This window comes from Cyprinodon tularosa, unplaced genomic scaffold (genome assembly GCF_016077235.1).
Source record: "Cyprinodon tularosa strain WSP-4 unplaced genomic scaffold, ASM1607723v1 ctg20, whole genome shotgun sequence".
Taxonomy (NCBI): Eukaryota; Metazoa; Chordata; class Actinopteri; order Cyprinodontiformes; family Cyprinodontidae; genus Cyprinodon; species Cyprinodon tularosa.
Window position 1 is genome coordinate 63,506 of NW_024038734.1, and position 15,228 is coordinate 78,733.

The 15,228-nt window shown below is 39.7% G+C and overlaps 1 protein-coding gene across 1 annotated transcript; it reads right to left on the reverse strand.

Moving 5' to 3' along the window:
• Positions 1 to 8,543: 8,543 nt before the first annotated feature.
• On the reverse strand, positions 8,544 to 11,702 carry dusp1 (dual specificity phosphatase 1). The gene is made up of 4 exons (XM_038284578.1): positions 11,038 to 11,702; positions 10,750 to 10,895; positions 10,302 to 10,521; positions 8,544 to 9,716 (listed from the first exon to the last, which is right to left on the reverse strand). Exons 1-4 carry the CDS (start codon positions 11,444 to 11,446, stop codon positions 9,361 to 9,363), a joined length of 1,131 nt encoding a protein of 376 aa, XP_038140506.1. The 5' UTR covers positions 11,447 to 11,702; the 3' UTR covers positions 8,544 to 9,360.
• Positions 11,703 to 15,228: the final 3,526 nt, after the last annotated feature.

A 15,228-nucleotide genomic window follows, 5' to 3' on the forward strand; every position in this document is an offset into this window, starting at 1 on the left:
ATGTCCCTACATATGTTACTCCGTAGAGATGACATCATTTAGTCAACGTCTGTCGCTATAAGAAGACAGGATGCCACACATTCCTAGAATACTCCATATAGGATCTGACCTCTGCTTGTGAACACAACTGCTCGGCTGCAGCGAGTGGAAAATTACAGGCTCTGTTGAGAGAGTGTGGAGGGAATGAAGCTCAGTGAAGGGTTTTCTCCCAGCTGTTAAGAGTTTTTAGAGTTCGCCTAAAATGCGCATAGAGCTAGAAATACTTCTTTTTCTTTAGATTTCTTCTCATTTTGTTCTTTTTGTGGTATTTTCAAGTCATTAAACAATTTTAACCTAAGAGTCAAATCTTCAGTTATTGATGATTACCCCCAAAACAACTTAAACCAATTCTGAGAAACAAATCTTCTAACCTTAATTAGTGAATTCTGATACATATGCCATGCAGAGAAATTTTGGTCCCCTTTTCTTTGCAGAATGGTTTTAATTTAGTGGCCTCATTGGACACAGCGTCTCAGTCTGATTAGGCCACTACTTAACCCTTCTTTTTATCCGCTCATAGATAGAGGTTTTGCCATGTAAACTAACTGTGATTCAGCTTAAAGTTGAAAACAGCATCACTCAATCATTAAAAGAATACTTTACGTCAGTACCTATGATTAGAAAGCTATTTTGTATTTAAATTCTCTATTGAAAGGAGATCTCCACCAAGGTCTGGCGTGTCTCCTGGAGTAGCAAAGCAGGTCCAAAAAATCAGACGCATGTTTCTATGTTATGCTACTTTTAGACTGCAGGGGCAGCAGAAGCAGCTAGTTTACATGCAAAGTCAATGGTTGACACGCATCAAGGTGCAGCAAAGGGTCCTGCAGCACGTTTTGAGCAGCAGGAGCAGCACGTCATGAGCATGTGAGGCGCGCAACGAGTTTCAGAAGCAGCAGCTGCTGGAGTTGGAAAAATTGAACTTTTGCCGCTATATGCGCCACATCAACCAATCAGAGAAGCTGATCTGGGAGCTGGCAGGGAGACAGACACAGCACTGCTAATGCAAAGCGCTATGCTCACTCTTCTGAAACAGTTTATTACACCTAAATTAACTTAAAAATTTAAGAACTGCCGGCAAAATATGTTTGATTTTATTATTCTGGTGCCTGCAGTTTGGATTACGTATGTGAAAAACGCCTTGCAGCCTGTGTGAACAGTAGCGGAAAACTGCAAAGAGGCGACCGGTAGAGGGGCTGCAGGTGAACAGTTGACAGTGACAGAGCACCGCCGTACTACCGATATGAGCAGCTACAAAATAATATTTGAAGGCAGGATCGTAATCTGGATGAACCGACTGCACAGAGGAAATTTTCAGGTGGACTTTCTCACTTATCAAAACATATTAAAACTACTTTTTTACCCACTTATAACAGTAAATCTAGCTGCCATTGTTACATGTAAAGAAAGGATAGGGTAGCTCTGCCCAATGTGCATCAGAACTAAACTAGTATAAGCGTTATAAATGAAGCACCACGCACGTTTTTGCTGCTTCTGCTGCGTGTGGTCTGAACGTAACATTACTTTCAGCCCTGCCTTATAGGATCGTATGAAAGCTTTTTTTTTATTATTACCGGTATTCAAAAAGGAAGACTAGCTGTTTGCCATGGCAACAGCTAATGGGGATCCTTAATAAAATTACAAATTACAATTTAAGTTAGGTTATCTTCATCTAATTTATATACTGTATGATCATCTACACTTTTAACTCCAACAAAGTTTCAAAATACTCCTGCGCTACCTCTTACTGAATGGTCATGACAAATTCGGCCAATCTGGTCTTGTAATCACAAACAAAGAAGATCTGATAGGAACGGGTCTCACCCTTTGAGCGGACATATTTTTTCTTCCACTATTGTCTTACATTCCAGACCAGAGTGCTAAAGGAAGGGGAGCCCAGCTAGAAAGGAACGGGTCACTTCACCGCTGCCATACGTAATCTCCCAACATTCCTGGAGCTAATCTTTGGCTATCAGCCCATAGATCTACACATTTTGCTGCTCCTGTCACGCAAACCCAGGCTTCTTAAAACAAAGGTTCTGAATATTATTGATCCAAGCAGCCTTGTATTAAACTTTAGACAAATAAGATCTCTGCAGCTGTGGAAGAAGCTCATGATGTTAAAGCAGTTCTACCGGTCAGTCCACTGTCCCTCTGTAAAATGTGGAGCAACAGGCTGGACATGTAGGTGTTGATCTGAAGATGACAACAGGCCAATTTTACGACCTTCCTCGGCTTCCCCCGACACAGATACAATCCTCTTAAAGACTTGCTCCCCGTGCGTACTCCTTGATGACGTCAATCTGGGGCTTAAGTCTTCCCTCTCAGGATGTGTGTTAGGCCTAATCCAGTCTGTAGGTAATAATGTGGTGTCGAGAACCACACTCACATTCTGAGTTTTAAACATTCTCACAAAACAACTCTGAGATCTCAGTGATGTGAATGTTTAGAAAGTCATGTTTGTCGTCCTGTACGGTGAGCAAAAAATGTTGACACCTCTTTAACTTTTCTCACTTTTTGGAAAGGCTGTGCTCGTAGACTTACACACAAAAAAACTAAAAAGTGGAGGCGCTATGATAACTAATGAAAAAATACCTTAAAACGTTAAGGCAGGTTATATCTCAAGATTTAAACACCTTAAAGGCCTCAATTAGCAATCTAAGAATAGAAAACATACCCAGGTATGGCACCTAAACTAACAGGCTGTGCAAGTAGAGCACTAAGGGGGAAAAAGGAAATTGCAACTTAGAAGGAAACCATCTAAAGGACAATTATTAATCATTCAGTCTACAAATATCATTGTTTTGTTTTTTTAAGCGAGAATGGAAACAAAAATAAATCTGCTGTTTAAACCACAAGCAACAGATGAGACACAACAAATAAGAGAGAAGTAGTTTTTGTAGATTTTGACTTACATGCATACAATTGTGTACACATAATAAAGATTTTTATTCACCCTGAACACACCAACCTACAGTGAAATAATGGCAGTGATGGGTTTATGCTGCTGGGTTGCCTTCCTTTTGCAGAGACAAAGTTATTGGGAAGATGGGAAGAGTTATTTTGAGGGGATCTTAAAGGAAGGCCTGTTAGAAGCTGCAAAAGAATTGGAAAAAGGGATGGATGTCCTTGTTTTGGTAGGACAACCTTAAACATCTAGTGGTTTAGATCAAAGCACATTTATGATGCCAGAATTGAATGAAAAACCGTGAAAATAGGAAAAAGACCAACCACCCATCTGCTTTCATTAAATATGTTTATCTGTTTCCCACGTTTCATAAATATGTCCAACATTTTATTGAAAGACATGGCAAGAATGAAACTGTATTAAATGTCAAGCACCTGCTTTTAGTTAAGGTATCTGTGTCATATTTATACAGCCTCTGTTCTCAGCCCTTAAAATGAGGAAATTGGAAAATAGCCATGTCTTTTTCTTTTATCTAACAGTGATGTGGTGACAGACTAGAATAACAGGACTAAAAATGGAGGAACACACAACAGGGAAACAGATTAACTTTACTGTAACTTATATTTTCGTGCCATTTGATGAGGACAATTTTAACTACTAAAAGCCGCAGCTGTTTTTTTACTCTTCCTCTATGTTGCTTTGATTGTCTCTTCTAAGACGTGGTTTACGTTGTGATCAACTTGGCTAAAAATAAGATCGTCCCCCGATGAGACATGTTGAAATACATCTCAGCAATCAATATTCAGTGCAACACAACTTCAGTTTTTGCGCATTTGTCACAATTTAAATACTGAAATTTAGCCATCATCCCAAACTTTTTTGCATATAAAAAATGTAAAAGCACGGCTTTTATTGGGAGTCAATTTTTGGTAGAAGCACCTTTTTGCAGCAATAGATCCTTAAGGGGGGAATTTCTTTGGTGTTTCAACAAAAAAAAAAGTCAAGCTATTCAGATTTGATGAGGGAAATTTTAATTCTAGATCTGCATATGTCGGGTCACTGAACTAAAATTGAATCTAAATGTCCATCCATCTTATCATACCCGACTAGTTTTACTGCCTCTACTGAAGAACAGAATCCCCACAGCATGATACTGCCACCATTTTGCTCCTCTATGGGGGAATCTAAGCTGAACATTTTCTATACATTTGCAGCATTATATGATGGGTTAGGTGTGGTTTTAGGGTCACTATGGCATCACCCTAATTCAGTCCAATCTAATGTAGGGAGTCAAAGGCAAGGCCCGGGCCGACGCATGTCACTCAAGAGCTCATCTCCTTCATTCAGGGGTGTCCAAAGAGACCATTAATGCAATGAAAGATTTACACATCAAGCTGCAGAACGGCTGCCTGATGCACATGGAGGCTGTTCTCACTTAGCTATAACAATAATTTTTTAAGAACATATTAAAATCTTTTATTATCTCTGCTTTTTATATTAATTTCTGAGTCAACAGGACCACTTCTTTCCAGTGAATTTAAAAGCAGACTTTACTTCACCTAAATCTTATTTAAATTCATTTAAATACAGAAACTGTTTTCAAAGAGAGTGACCTAATTGCTGCTCTTATTACCAGAGATGGGAAGTAACGAAGTACAAATACTTGGTTACTGTACTCAAGTAGATTTTTCTGATATTTTTACTTTACTTTACTACTTATTTTTTTGGCGACTTTTTACTTCTACTCCTTATATTTTTACACAAATATCTGTACTTTCTACTCCTTACATTTAAAAAAATTGCCTCGTTACTTTAGTTTTGAATCATTTCAATGGAGTTACCGTTATTATTTTCCACGTCATCAATACCAAATTCAATCTAATTGGATGGGAATCTACGTTGCATTTGACGCACCGCTACAAGATGAATCGACAGATTCGGCGGTATTCATTCGCGGCAAATCATTGCAGCTTGGTGGCGGTGGTGTTAGCATAGTAGCATGGACGACGAGATGATTGAAAATGAACACAACGGAGATCTAGTCCTATTTGCAGACATCCATTTAAAATGTAGGCAACGGCATGAAAAAAGGGGTTTCTACTTTTACTTTTATACTTTAAGTAAATTTACAAGCCTGTACTTTGTTACTTTTACTTGAGTAAAGAAGTTTAATCAGTACTTCCACTTTTACCAGAGTATTTTTTAACACAAGTATCTGTACTTTTACTCAAGTACGGAAAGTGAGTACTTTTGCCATCTCTGCTTATTACCTTTTTCTTTAAAAGTGCTAACGAAAAAAAAAAACATTTTACATTTTGGAACTAAAATGAATTTCTAAATAAAAATAGAGTATTTTTCTTTGTTTACTTTGTTTGTTGTTAAATAGGTAAAAAGAAAAAATCTCCTTTATAATTTTGTTGTTGATCTTCTAATTGTTTCTGTCCCACGGATATTTTTCTAACAACAGTTTAGGCCCATGCAACTTAAAGTTTTATTTAGATAAAAGCACATGACCCGACTGAAGCTCAGATCTAAATCCAGGTATGAAAGGTCTTTAAGGACTATTAAAACTCAAAAGTTTTTTTTATTTTTTTTGCTCGACTCTGAATTGACAGAATGATAATTTGAGTAAGAGTTAAAGCGCTTTCCCACAGCAATAGAGATAGAGGGCGGCGCTTAAACAAAAGTCCTATTTTCTCTGCCGTAAAGGTTCTGTATCGATCTATGCTGTGGTAATGAGGTTTTGAAGGCCTGGTTGTGGCACAGAGGTAGCGCACGTGATCCATGCACGTAGGCTTCATTCGTCAATGTGGCCATCACACGTTTGAGTCCCATCCTGTTGACCTTTGCCGCATGTCTTCCTCCCTCTCTCTCTCTCTCTCTCTCTCTCAACCCCCTATCCTGCCTGACTATATTCAAATAAAAGTCATTAGTGCCAACAGCCGAATCAATACGAGGCTTAAAAAAGGGACTTTAAATTTATCTAACTCTGAATTGAGGAAATTTCCCTCTTTAATAAAAACCTTGCAAAAAGAATAGTCATTTCTACTCCTTTCAGAGAGGGACCAAATGTTTTCTAGGTCTAGGAAAATTTTTTCTTGAATTTATGTAAATTTTTCACAGACAGATTTCCTGTGACATTCAGTCACTCTTCGGATGAAGAGTTTCCTGTTTCGTGAAGAAGCACAACCACACATTTAAATCTGCTGATGTTCAAAACTGGTGCAGACAAACCCAGACTGACCTTCCCCTGTAGCTGCACCAGTTCTACCAGCCATAGACCCCGATGACTGTATGCTGTATATTTTTTCTGTCTAGTTGGAGTTTTCTGTCTAAGGAAACCCAGTTGATTGCATCGACTTATTAACTCGAATGCAATCCCTCACGCTAAGCTTGCTTGTAGCGACAGTGGAGAGGAAAACTCCCTTTTAACAGGAAAAAAAACTCCAGCAGAACCAGGCTCAGTTTGAGCGGCCATCTGCTGAGGCTGACTGGGGTTCAAGGAGACAGGAGCAGAGATACAAAAAGCAACTATTAAAGGCGGCCCCGTCCAGGAAACACACAGCCAGGCAATAAAGCTCCAAGCCAACTCCTATGTCAGAAGATGAAAAGAGCACATCCAGCCAGTCACAGTCAGAGAAACAGGACTACACTGGAAAACAGGCCAATCTCCAACATCTATAAACAAACCCTGTGAAGTTTGCGATTGTAATGTAATAATATGTTGAAATGAAAACATGCACAAGGTGCTGCACATAAACATAAAAAATTGAGGCATTAAAATCTCATTGAACAGTGACCAGTAAGATGTTTAGTTGTGTGAATTTAAGGGGGATGCATCCTGCATATATGATGTGCAGCTTGGTTTCCGTTTCAAAGATTTAAAGTCTAACGATGTGTTTGAATTGTTTATCCATTGCATAACTCTGATGTTTTGTGAAGACAGACACAGATTGGACAGCAGCTAATCAGATGTAAAATCATCTCACTCACCACTCAGATTGGGTCACACATGCGAGGAAAACAAAAACACATCAGATCACAAAGCACAACTAATGACTTTCACACCAACTCCTGCCAGCTCCTTATAACAGGAAATCTAAAGACACACAAAAGACAGCTGGAGTGGTGGCAGGGTGGTAGGAGGAAGAAGGATGAAGGGGGGAGGGCGATGACACATATGTCACCAAAACCACAGATTGTCTGAGGAAGCTGAAGAAGCTAAATGACACTTTTCTCAGGGAGCCTCTTTACTGTTATTGTTACAGTGAGCAACAAATGTTTGATTCTTGATGAAACTGATTTGATTCAAGAGTTTTCTTCCTTAGAGGGTATTCTAGTTTATACGTTTTTTTTTTTTTTGTTAGCTTGTTTTTTTTATTCATCATTGGAGGAATTATCTTTTCTAACTGCTCAGCAGGTTAAAGCCAAATTTTAAGGTGATTTGTAACCCAAGCACACAGCTCTCTCTTTCACATCCGCTGAACCCGAGCTCCCCCGTAACGTATGAAGGCAGAAGACACAGGCCGGTGCTTGACTAAAGCCTTCAATGCTCTTTGGTTGTCACACTTTTCCCAAACGCCTTGCAGCTGCCTCCATTGTGACCCAGGGTGGGAGGGCGGGAGGGGGGATCCTTAGCTGATTCTTTCAGCCTCCTGCTGTTACCCAGGACTCAGATGGGTTCACAGAGATGGAGTGTGGCCCAAACAATGGCTGACGCCATGACATCATGCCTCTTATTTTGGTGAAATCCTCAGATATACGATGGGATTCCGCTGCATGGAACACAGCAGGGATCAAGGCTACAAAAAAAAACACTTCTGGCTCACTTTCTGTTATTTTTTAAACCCTTTTCATGTTAAAAAACAGATACTTTTTAGCCTGATTTATTAAAGAAAATGTAAAATGTTTTATTCACCTAAATGAATCAGTGTTTAATTGTGACACCAAATCTAATAAAGCAGCTGATTAAATAAAGATAAATCTGTTTCCCTGTTGTTTTATAATCTCATAATAAAAGTTATATAACCTTCAAGTGATACATATGTAGTACTTATAAATAATAATTAGGGGTAACACACTAACTTTTTGTTGAAAAAAATATTGGGGATTTAAATCTTCTGAAGTTGAACGTTTGGCAATAATCAAAAATAGTGACCAAAATAAAAATGTTTTGGTCACTCCTCAAACAAAGAGAGAAAAAAAATGTTTTCTTTTAATTTTAGATCAAGAAAATAACTAGTTTTAAATTACTTCCTGTTCCCCTGAGGTTTGACACGTGACATGCAGGCCAATCTTCAGCCGTTCCTCAAAATAGGAAAGATAATATATAAAATCCCCCAAAATGGATAAACGTTTGACAAAGTGGACATATTCTTAGCCTTTCTTTAAAACTGTAAGCCAAATAATCCCACCTGATTTTGTTAAAAATGTAATGAAGAGGTTTGAATTACTTTGTTTTTTGTATTTAATGCTTAATGTTCTAAAAGACAAGGGGAGGGGTTTGCATCTTCAGCTAGAGGGTTTATGGACGAAGCATTTGTTTTGAATAAATTTGAGAAAAAAATATATATCGCACATCATGAAAGAGACACAAATATCTTTAACTGAGATTAACTCAGCGAGATTTATTCACATGTATAAAAAAACTCAAACATTTGTAAAAAATAGCTGTTATCAAGAAATATATTAATTTAGTTAATAAATATGTCAGAAAACAGTCAGACAGACCCACTGATTTCCCCCATTTAAGTATTTTTGTGGGGGGGTTCGTCGCAGCGCAGCAGTACACAGTACAAAAAACATGAGGTATTTTCAAAGTCGGTTTCCCCAACACGTCATGATCGTCAGTGATAGCCAGGAAGGCAAAACAAAAGGCAAAAGTTTTGGACTCTAATCGTCGACCTGTTCGGCTCCTCAACTGAACAGGAAGATTTCAATGACACATCTACTCCTAGGATAGGATACATTCACTTCTACTCATACTCTGGACAAGAGGTTGGCATTGCTTCCTTTATAAGTGAAGACACTTTAGAGGCTTTAAAAAAAAAAGAAAAGCATTCCTGAGATAACTGCTAGCCCTCTTGGTTTTAGTTTAAAATGATTGTGATTATCACAAGCAGTTGCCTTCATTGAAATAAGGAATAAAAATACTCTTCTGTTTCATCTCCCTACTGAGGATGGCTTTCACATTCAGGAAGTGAAACGTAAATACTGCCTGATGGTAGTCGTCAAATCTCCCTCTGAAATGATCAGGTCAAGCTATAAAGGATTGGCCCACAGAGTCCAGAGAACCGGCACCTGTTCTGTTTGGTGATACCAGCATCACCATAAACAGACAAATGGATCAGAACCAGTTTATTTAAAAGTGCTCCCTGCAGAGTTCAAGCACAGTTTGATTTTTGGGGGCGCTTCCGTCAGCAGCCTGGGGAGGTCGTGATGGGACTGTGGCGGAAGGCGAGCTGCCCCGATGAGGCGTGCACGGGGATCGAGACCGGAAAGTTGAACACGGTGCCGGTTTTGCTGATCGCCGGGCTTCCCGCCTCCGAGGAGCAGGAGGAGGAGGCCAGGACCTGGGACTCGAACTGGAGGAGCTGACCCATGAAGCTGAAGTTTGGGGAGATGATGCTGCGGCGCTGCTTGACAAACTCGAAGGCCTCGTCCAGCTTCACTCTGTTGGTGCGCATGAGGTAAGCGAGGCAGATGGTGGCGGAGCGGGATATGCCGGCCTGGCAGTGGACGAACACGCGACCCCCGTTATTTCTCACCGAATCTGGAGGGAGGAAAAAAGAGACAAAGATCAGAATCCCTGCAATCATTACCAAGAGGAAACACTTTCAGTTTCTTTTTAAATGCGCTCATTAGCCAGCAGGAACACAGTTAATAGCTTTCCTGGGTGTGAGTCTGTGTGTGTGGGGGGTTACTCCAAAAGGAGGGGTAATGAATGGACAAAAGAGGGGAACAGACCCCTACTGGGAGTATTGAAGAGGCAGGAAGGCTGACAGTGAGTGAAGAGAAATTGCCATTTGTTCAACCAGAACAAATAGTGTGCTGAAAGGGGGGGTTGACTATTCAAGAACAGCCAGCCCCCCATCTACATAACAACTTTGGGGCTGCCGCTTTGCAATTCATTATTAGAAAAAAGGACATCCCTCTTTCCACGCCTCAGGGGATGCCAATGATGTAACCAGCATTATGCTGGAGCAGGGAGCCAGCTGGTTGGGTTTTGGAGGGAACGTTTTTTTTGTTTAAATTTCAAATCCAGCCAGTCAGAGGGAGAAAGAAAGGGAGGGAAGAAAGGATGGGTGTTTTGTTTTGCTAGCAATCCAGGGACCTACGAGCAAAAACATCCACTCACCGATGAACTCTATCGCCTCGTTGAACCAAGAGCTGATGTCGGCTTTGTGGTTGTCCTCCACGGGGATGCTCTTGTACAGGAAGGAGTCCTCGAAGTGGTTGGGGCAGTTGGAGGAGACGTTGATCAGAGCCGTGATCCCCAGCATGTCCAGCATGTCTTTTCTGGAAGCGTGGTAAGCGCTGCCAAGATACAGGAATGGCAGGATCTCCACAGGACCTCCCTGGATTAAACAGGAAATATAAGGAAACCAATCAGTGACCTCTATATTTAAGCTTTATTTAACCAGGGGGGAAAATCCCATTGAGATACACAAGAAACATAGATACATTAAAATAAATGATAGGTACATATCAAGTAAAACAAATACAATTTTTTCACTTTCTCCAATGCATCACAACAGGAAGTGAGAGAGAAGAGAAGGGGATTAATAAAAAGAAAAAGCACAAACCTGATCATAAAGAGGTGTGTTGCATGGGCTGCAGTTTGGGTCTGCGCTCTCTGGGTTTCTGGCGCTCAGGGACAAACTCAGGCCTTGTGGGGGGGAGGCTTTGGTGCACATCTCTGGGTACTCAGAGGAAAAACTGTCAAAGCCACCTAAAAAATAAAAATAAATAAAAATACATAATGAAAAATTGCAGAGAAACACAAAAGGCTGACATTTTATTTATGAGCGACAAATGTCCCTGCGTGCTACTTCTTCACACCAGGTGACAGCTGCGCTTAAACTGTTTCTCACCTTGGAGGATAAACATGCGGACCCCACAGGGGCTGCGGCGCAGCGCGCTGACGGCCAGCAGCAGCGTCCCGTCCTTCTTGGCCTGGCTCAGCTCCGCGCTCCGCTCGTCCAGCAGCACCACGGACTGGTACTCCCCGGACAGGAGCCGGTTCCTGGTGTCCTCGTTAGGGACAATGTGCTCCAGTCCCAGCCCGCCTCTGGCTCTGCGCCGGACTATGGTGCTAAAACGCACGTTGGTTGAGCCGGGGATGTGAGAGGCGTTGAAGGAGAGGAAGGAGCGGCAGTCCAGCACCAGGCAGCCCGGGACGTTGAGCTCCAGCAGAGCCCGGAGGGACGCGCAGTCGATGGTGGGAACCTCCATTATGACCATAGTAGAACCGCGAGCCAGCAACGTTAGATCCAACAACATATAGGTTCAACGCGGCACTAATAAAACACAAACGTTTCTTAAAAAATATAAATAAACGGTCTTCGAAAAGAGTTCTTTGTTCCGGGTAGGTTCTTTAGAAAGAACCAAACCTTAAAGAAAATAAAAAAGTTTTGAGGCTGGTTCTTTTCTTTCTTGTAGAGTTCCGGGTAGTTTAGTTCCTTTTAAAAAAAAATAAAGAATAAAAATCTTAAATATGTTCTAACTTCTGCCTGTGAGCCGTAAGGAACCTCTTTATATATCAACTGCCGAGTCAGTCTGTGAATGAGAGGACACAGACGTCAGAGGTCCGCCTCTATTGGCGTCCCGCCAACCACAGATACGTCATCACCATGGAGAGCAACAGAAAGAGGGCTCGCGCACATGCGGGACGGTTCTGCATGAACGTTCTGCACGTACGCGAGCACGCGGAGGCTGTGCCTCTCTCTCTCCTCCTCTCATTTGTTTGTTTGTTTTGTTTTTGGTTTATCTTTTCAAGAACAATTGTACGGAAGAGAATTAGGGCCACTGAAAAAAAATTTAACAGATTTTTAAATTTAATTTCAGTCGGAATTCTGAGATTAAAATCCGAATTATGAGAAAAAAGTCAGAATTCTGACTGAAAAATAATAATTAAAATAAAAAAATCAGTCAACTTTCTTTTTTTTTCCCAGTGTGCCAAATCCTCTTCCATACAACTGACTTGTTGAAAACAAATGGAAAAACAAACAAGGCATTAAAGTTGCATTTAGATATTATGCTGCACATGCTGTCATTTTTTAAACACATGAAGCCAATGCTCTGCAAAGAATCCTGAAAATGTTTGGACTTTTTTTTTTATTATCTTGACTTTTTTATGATTTATCTATCTGCTGTGATGCTATAATTATGCCAAAGGATTTTTTTTTCTCAACATGCAATTAAGTGGGATTAAATTCATATTTGTATTGCAATTGTGTGTCTGTTTTAATTTATTTTTCTTTGTAATGAAATTTTTGCAGGGAGATTTCCAAAATCATGCTAAGTTCTACTCATTTCTGCAATCTGATTGTAGTCAATTACTTTTTTTTTCAAAACCACTGCTTGTTTTCTGCATATTTAAAACATTTTTTTTTACTTTAAAAATATTTATTTACTTTTATTTTTGATGCAAGTTTCCATGTGTTTGTAGCATCTTATCACAATACCACAAACATTAACTCTATGATGTCATTTGCTTTTTCTAGATTAATGATTGATTAAAATCATCTGAACAACAAGATCAATTGTTTTTCTAGGTCTCTGGATATCCTTTCTGTCTTTAACATGTTATATTACCTTTTATCATACTGTAATCAAAACAATAAACAGAGTTTGCTTCAGTATGTTATTATAATCTAATAATCATTTGTTTACGGAATCTTCACAGATAGACTTATGACACTTCGTTTTAGGTTTTTACTGAAATGAATGACCTTTGGGTAAATAAAGAATTCTCCAAAATTTCCATGATGTTTAGTATTTAATTAGATTCCTATTTTGCCTCTTCAGTAGAGTTGACAAATAACAAGATAACAAGTAAATATCTGGCATGGGTGCCATAAAAGTTTATTCTTTGTTTTTATTAGTCTGTGGTACATAGTGTTCAATGTGGCAAGAGTGAAGGCTAACCATAAAAGTTAATCACGGTATAGAAATCTGAAGTCCAGTAAATTTCCAGGCGAAGAGAAACAAAATACTGGTGTACCAGAAAGACAACAGCAGATGGAGATCTCTTGACCTCTTAGTTTTGTTTCGTTGCACATATAAATGTTTCAGTCTTTCCCCAGATAGGAGAATAGATATGTTATAAGAACAAGATAAAACTGATTGCAGTTGCTCTGGGAAACCCTTTCCATTTGTCGGTGTGGTTTGCTGACTCAGACCAGACAACACTCTTGTCTTTAAGATACGGAAGCATGAGGATTTATTATTGACCTGTTGACAAGGGGAGGAGGGTTGAAAAACTTTGTCTGGAAAAAAAAAGATTTGCTAAACAACAGGAAATAACTGACTGAAATGTCTTGCACTCTCCTACCCAGTGCATAATGTTAAATCTCAAAGTTTTAACCCGTGTAGTTCAGTCAAATATGAACTTCAAGGCCAGGTTCTACCTCAACCTGAAAAAGTGTGCAATCTGTAGCAAAGAAAAATGGATTTGTTATGGTACTGAGGAAGCAGGGAGGGGGGCAAGGGCCACTGAAGAGAAAGTTAACCAATCACAGCCGTGTGCAAAAACTCTCTGGCAGGTTTAACCTCACACTTCTGTGAGATGAGTCAACTCTGAGGCACACGCTACAAAGCAAGAATGTTACACATTATACATGGGAGGAGGGCCCAGAACCTCCTGAAAACAGTCTGTACCCAAACATTTTGTTCTTACAGCCAACGCGTTTTCCCCCCAGAATCAGAAACAGTTACGGTTAGAAGAGAAATGAGTGACCTGCAGTGGATCTGAACATCAGGACTTCACACAAGTCACTACTGGGGCTTTTTAGTGTCAAACAAAACATAATTCAGTATTTTTCTACAACACGTTTCCTGGACCAAACACATCTCTTGAACCACTGATCCAATCTAGAACTTGTATTTTTTTGTAATTGCAAATATTAATATTCAAATCATTGTTTAGGTGTCAGGTATGTGTATCAATACTGAAACTGAGCTCTGAAAACAAAACGTGTTGACTTTTGATTCCCTCTACTTCAGCATGTAACCAACACAAGATCAGAAAGGGAAGTGAAATGCGGGTGACGGAAATGCATTTCCTGTGGTCAGGCCAAGCTGTAACTTGCTAACATCCCCTGTCCGTTTACTGTCATTGTCACTAGGGCAACAGTTGAGCCATCGTTGGGAAAACACAGGGCATGTACTGTATGTTATATTTGAATGACGGACTTTTAAATTTGGGACAGATAGATGTTTTGTTTTCTGGTTGTGGCGAAAATCATAGTATCTAATAAGTTTGTGGATTTTTTGTTCTGAGATATACATTTTTTTCAAACCATAGCTTATAAATTCCTAAACTCAATATTCATCACTAAACCAAAAAAAAAAAAAAAAACATAAAATGTACATTGTATTTGATATGATCTTTAATACTAGCTACGTAGTTCTAGTAGTACATAAAAGGGCTGGCCAAAGGCACAAACATTGCTTGCAGCCAGGTTAAGGATATTTAGTTATTTATCTATCATCTGTCTGTCACTGTCTATCATTTTTTTTTTTTACAAGTGATACCCATAATTGCAAAAAGCAAATCTTGTGATTCATAATATTTACGTTGTAATCACATGCAAATCTTAACCTGCAGAAATAGCTGGATTTTGTGGGTCATCAGCTCTTGTCACATCTTTAAACCACTAAATTGCAGTAACTGACCTAGTCTTAAAACTTATCAGCCTTATCTTCTTTATGTTGATCCATAAACCAATTTTAAATTTGGTCCCTTACAACCAAGACAGTTGACTCACAAAGCAGGCAAAGAATGGATGCCAACCTTCTCACTACTGTTCTTGTGCTAATTAAATTTTTTTCTTTCTTTTGAGTTTTTACAGCACTAGTGGCTTGTTTTTGTTTTTTTACGAACAGTAGGCTCACAGGAAAGGGGGCATGAGAGTGGGGGAATGACATGCAGGAAAGGACAACAGGCTAGATTCGAACCCAGGTCGCCGACGTCAAGGACTGAGGCCTCCATACATGGGCTGTGTGCGCTAACCACTACGCCACATTTTTTAAAGATTATGAGCAGCAATACCGTCGTCAGA

Bases quoted from the DNA above. Each gene is read 5' to 3' on its own strand.
- dusp1 (XM_038284578.1), bottom strand. From the start codon at position 11,446: ATGTTGTTGGATCTAACGTTGCTGGCTCGCGGTTCTACTATGGTCATA. The intron at 10,522-10,749 runs GTTTGTGCTTTT...TGTTTAATCCAG, and splicing joins ACACACCTCTTTATGATCAG to GGAGGTCCTGTGGAGATCCT. The intron at 9,717-10,301 runs GTGAGTGGATGT...TCCTCCCTCCAG, and splicing joins CGAGGCGATAGAGTTCATCG to ATTCGGTGAGAAATAACGGG.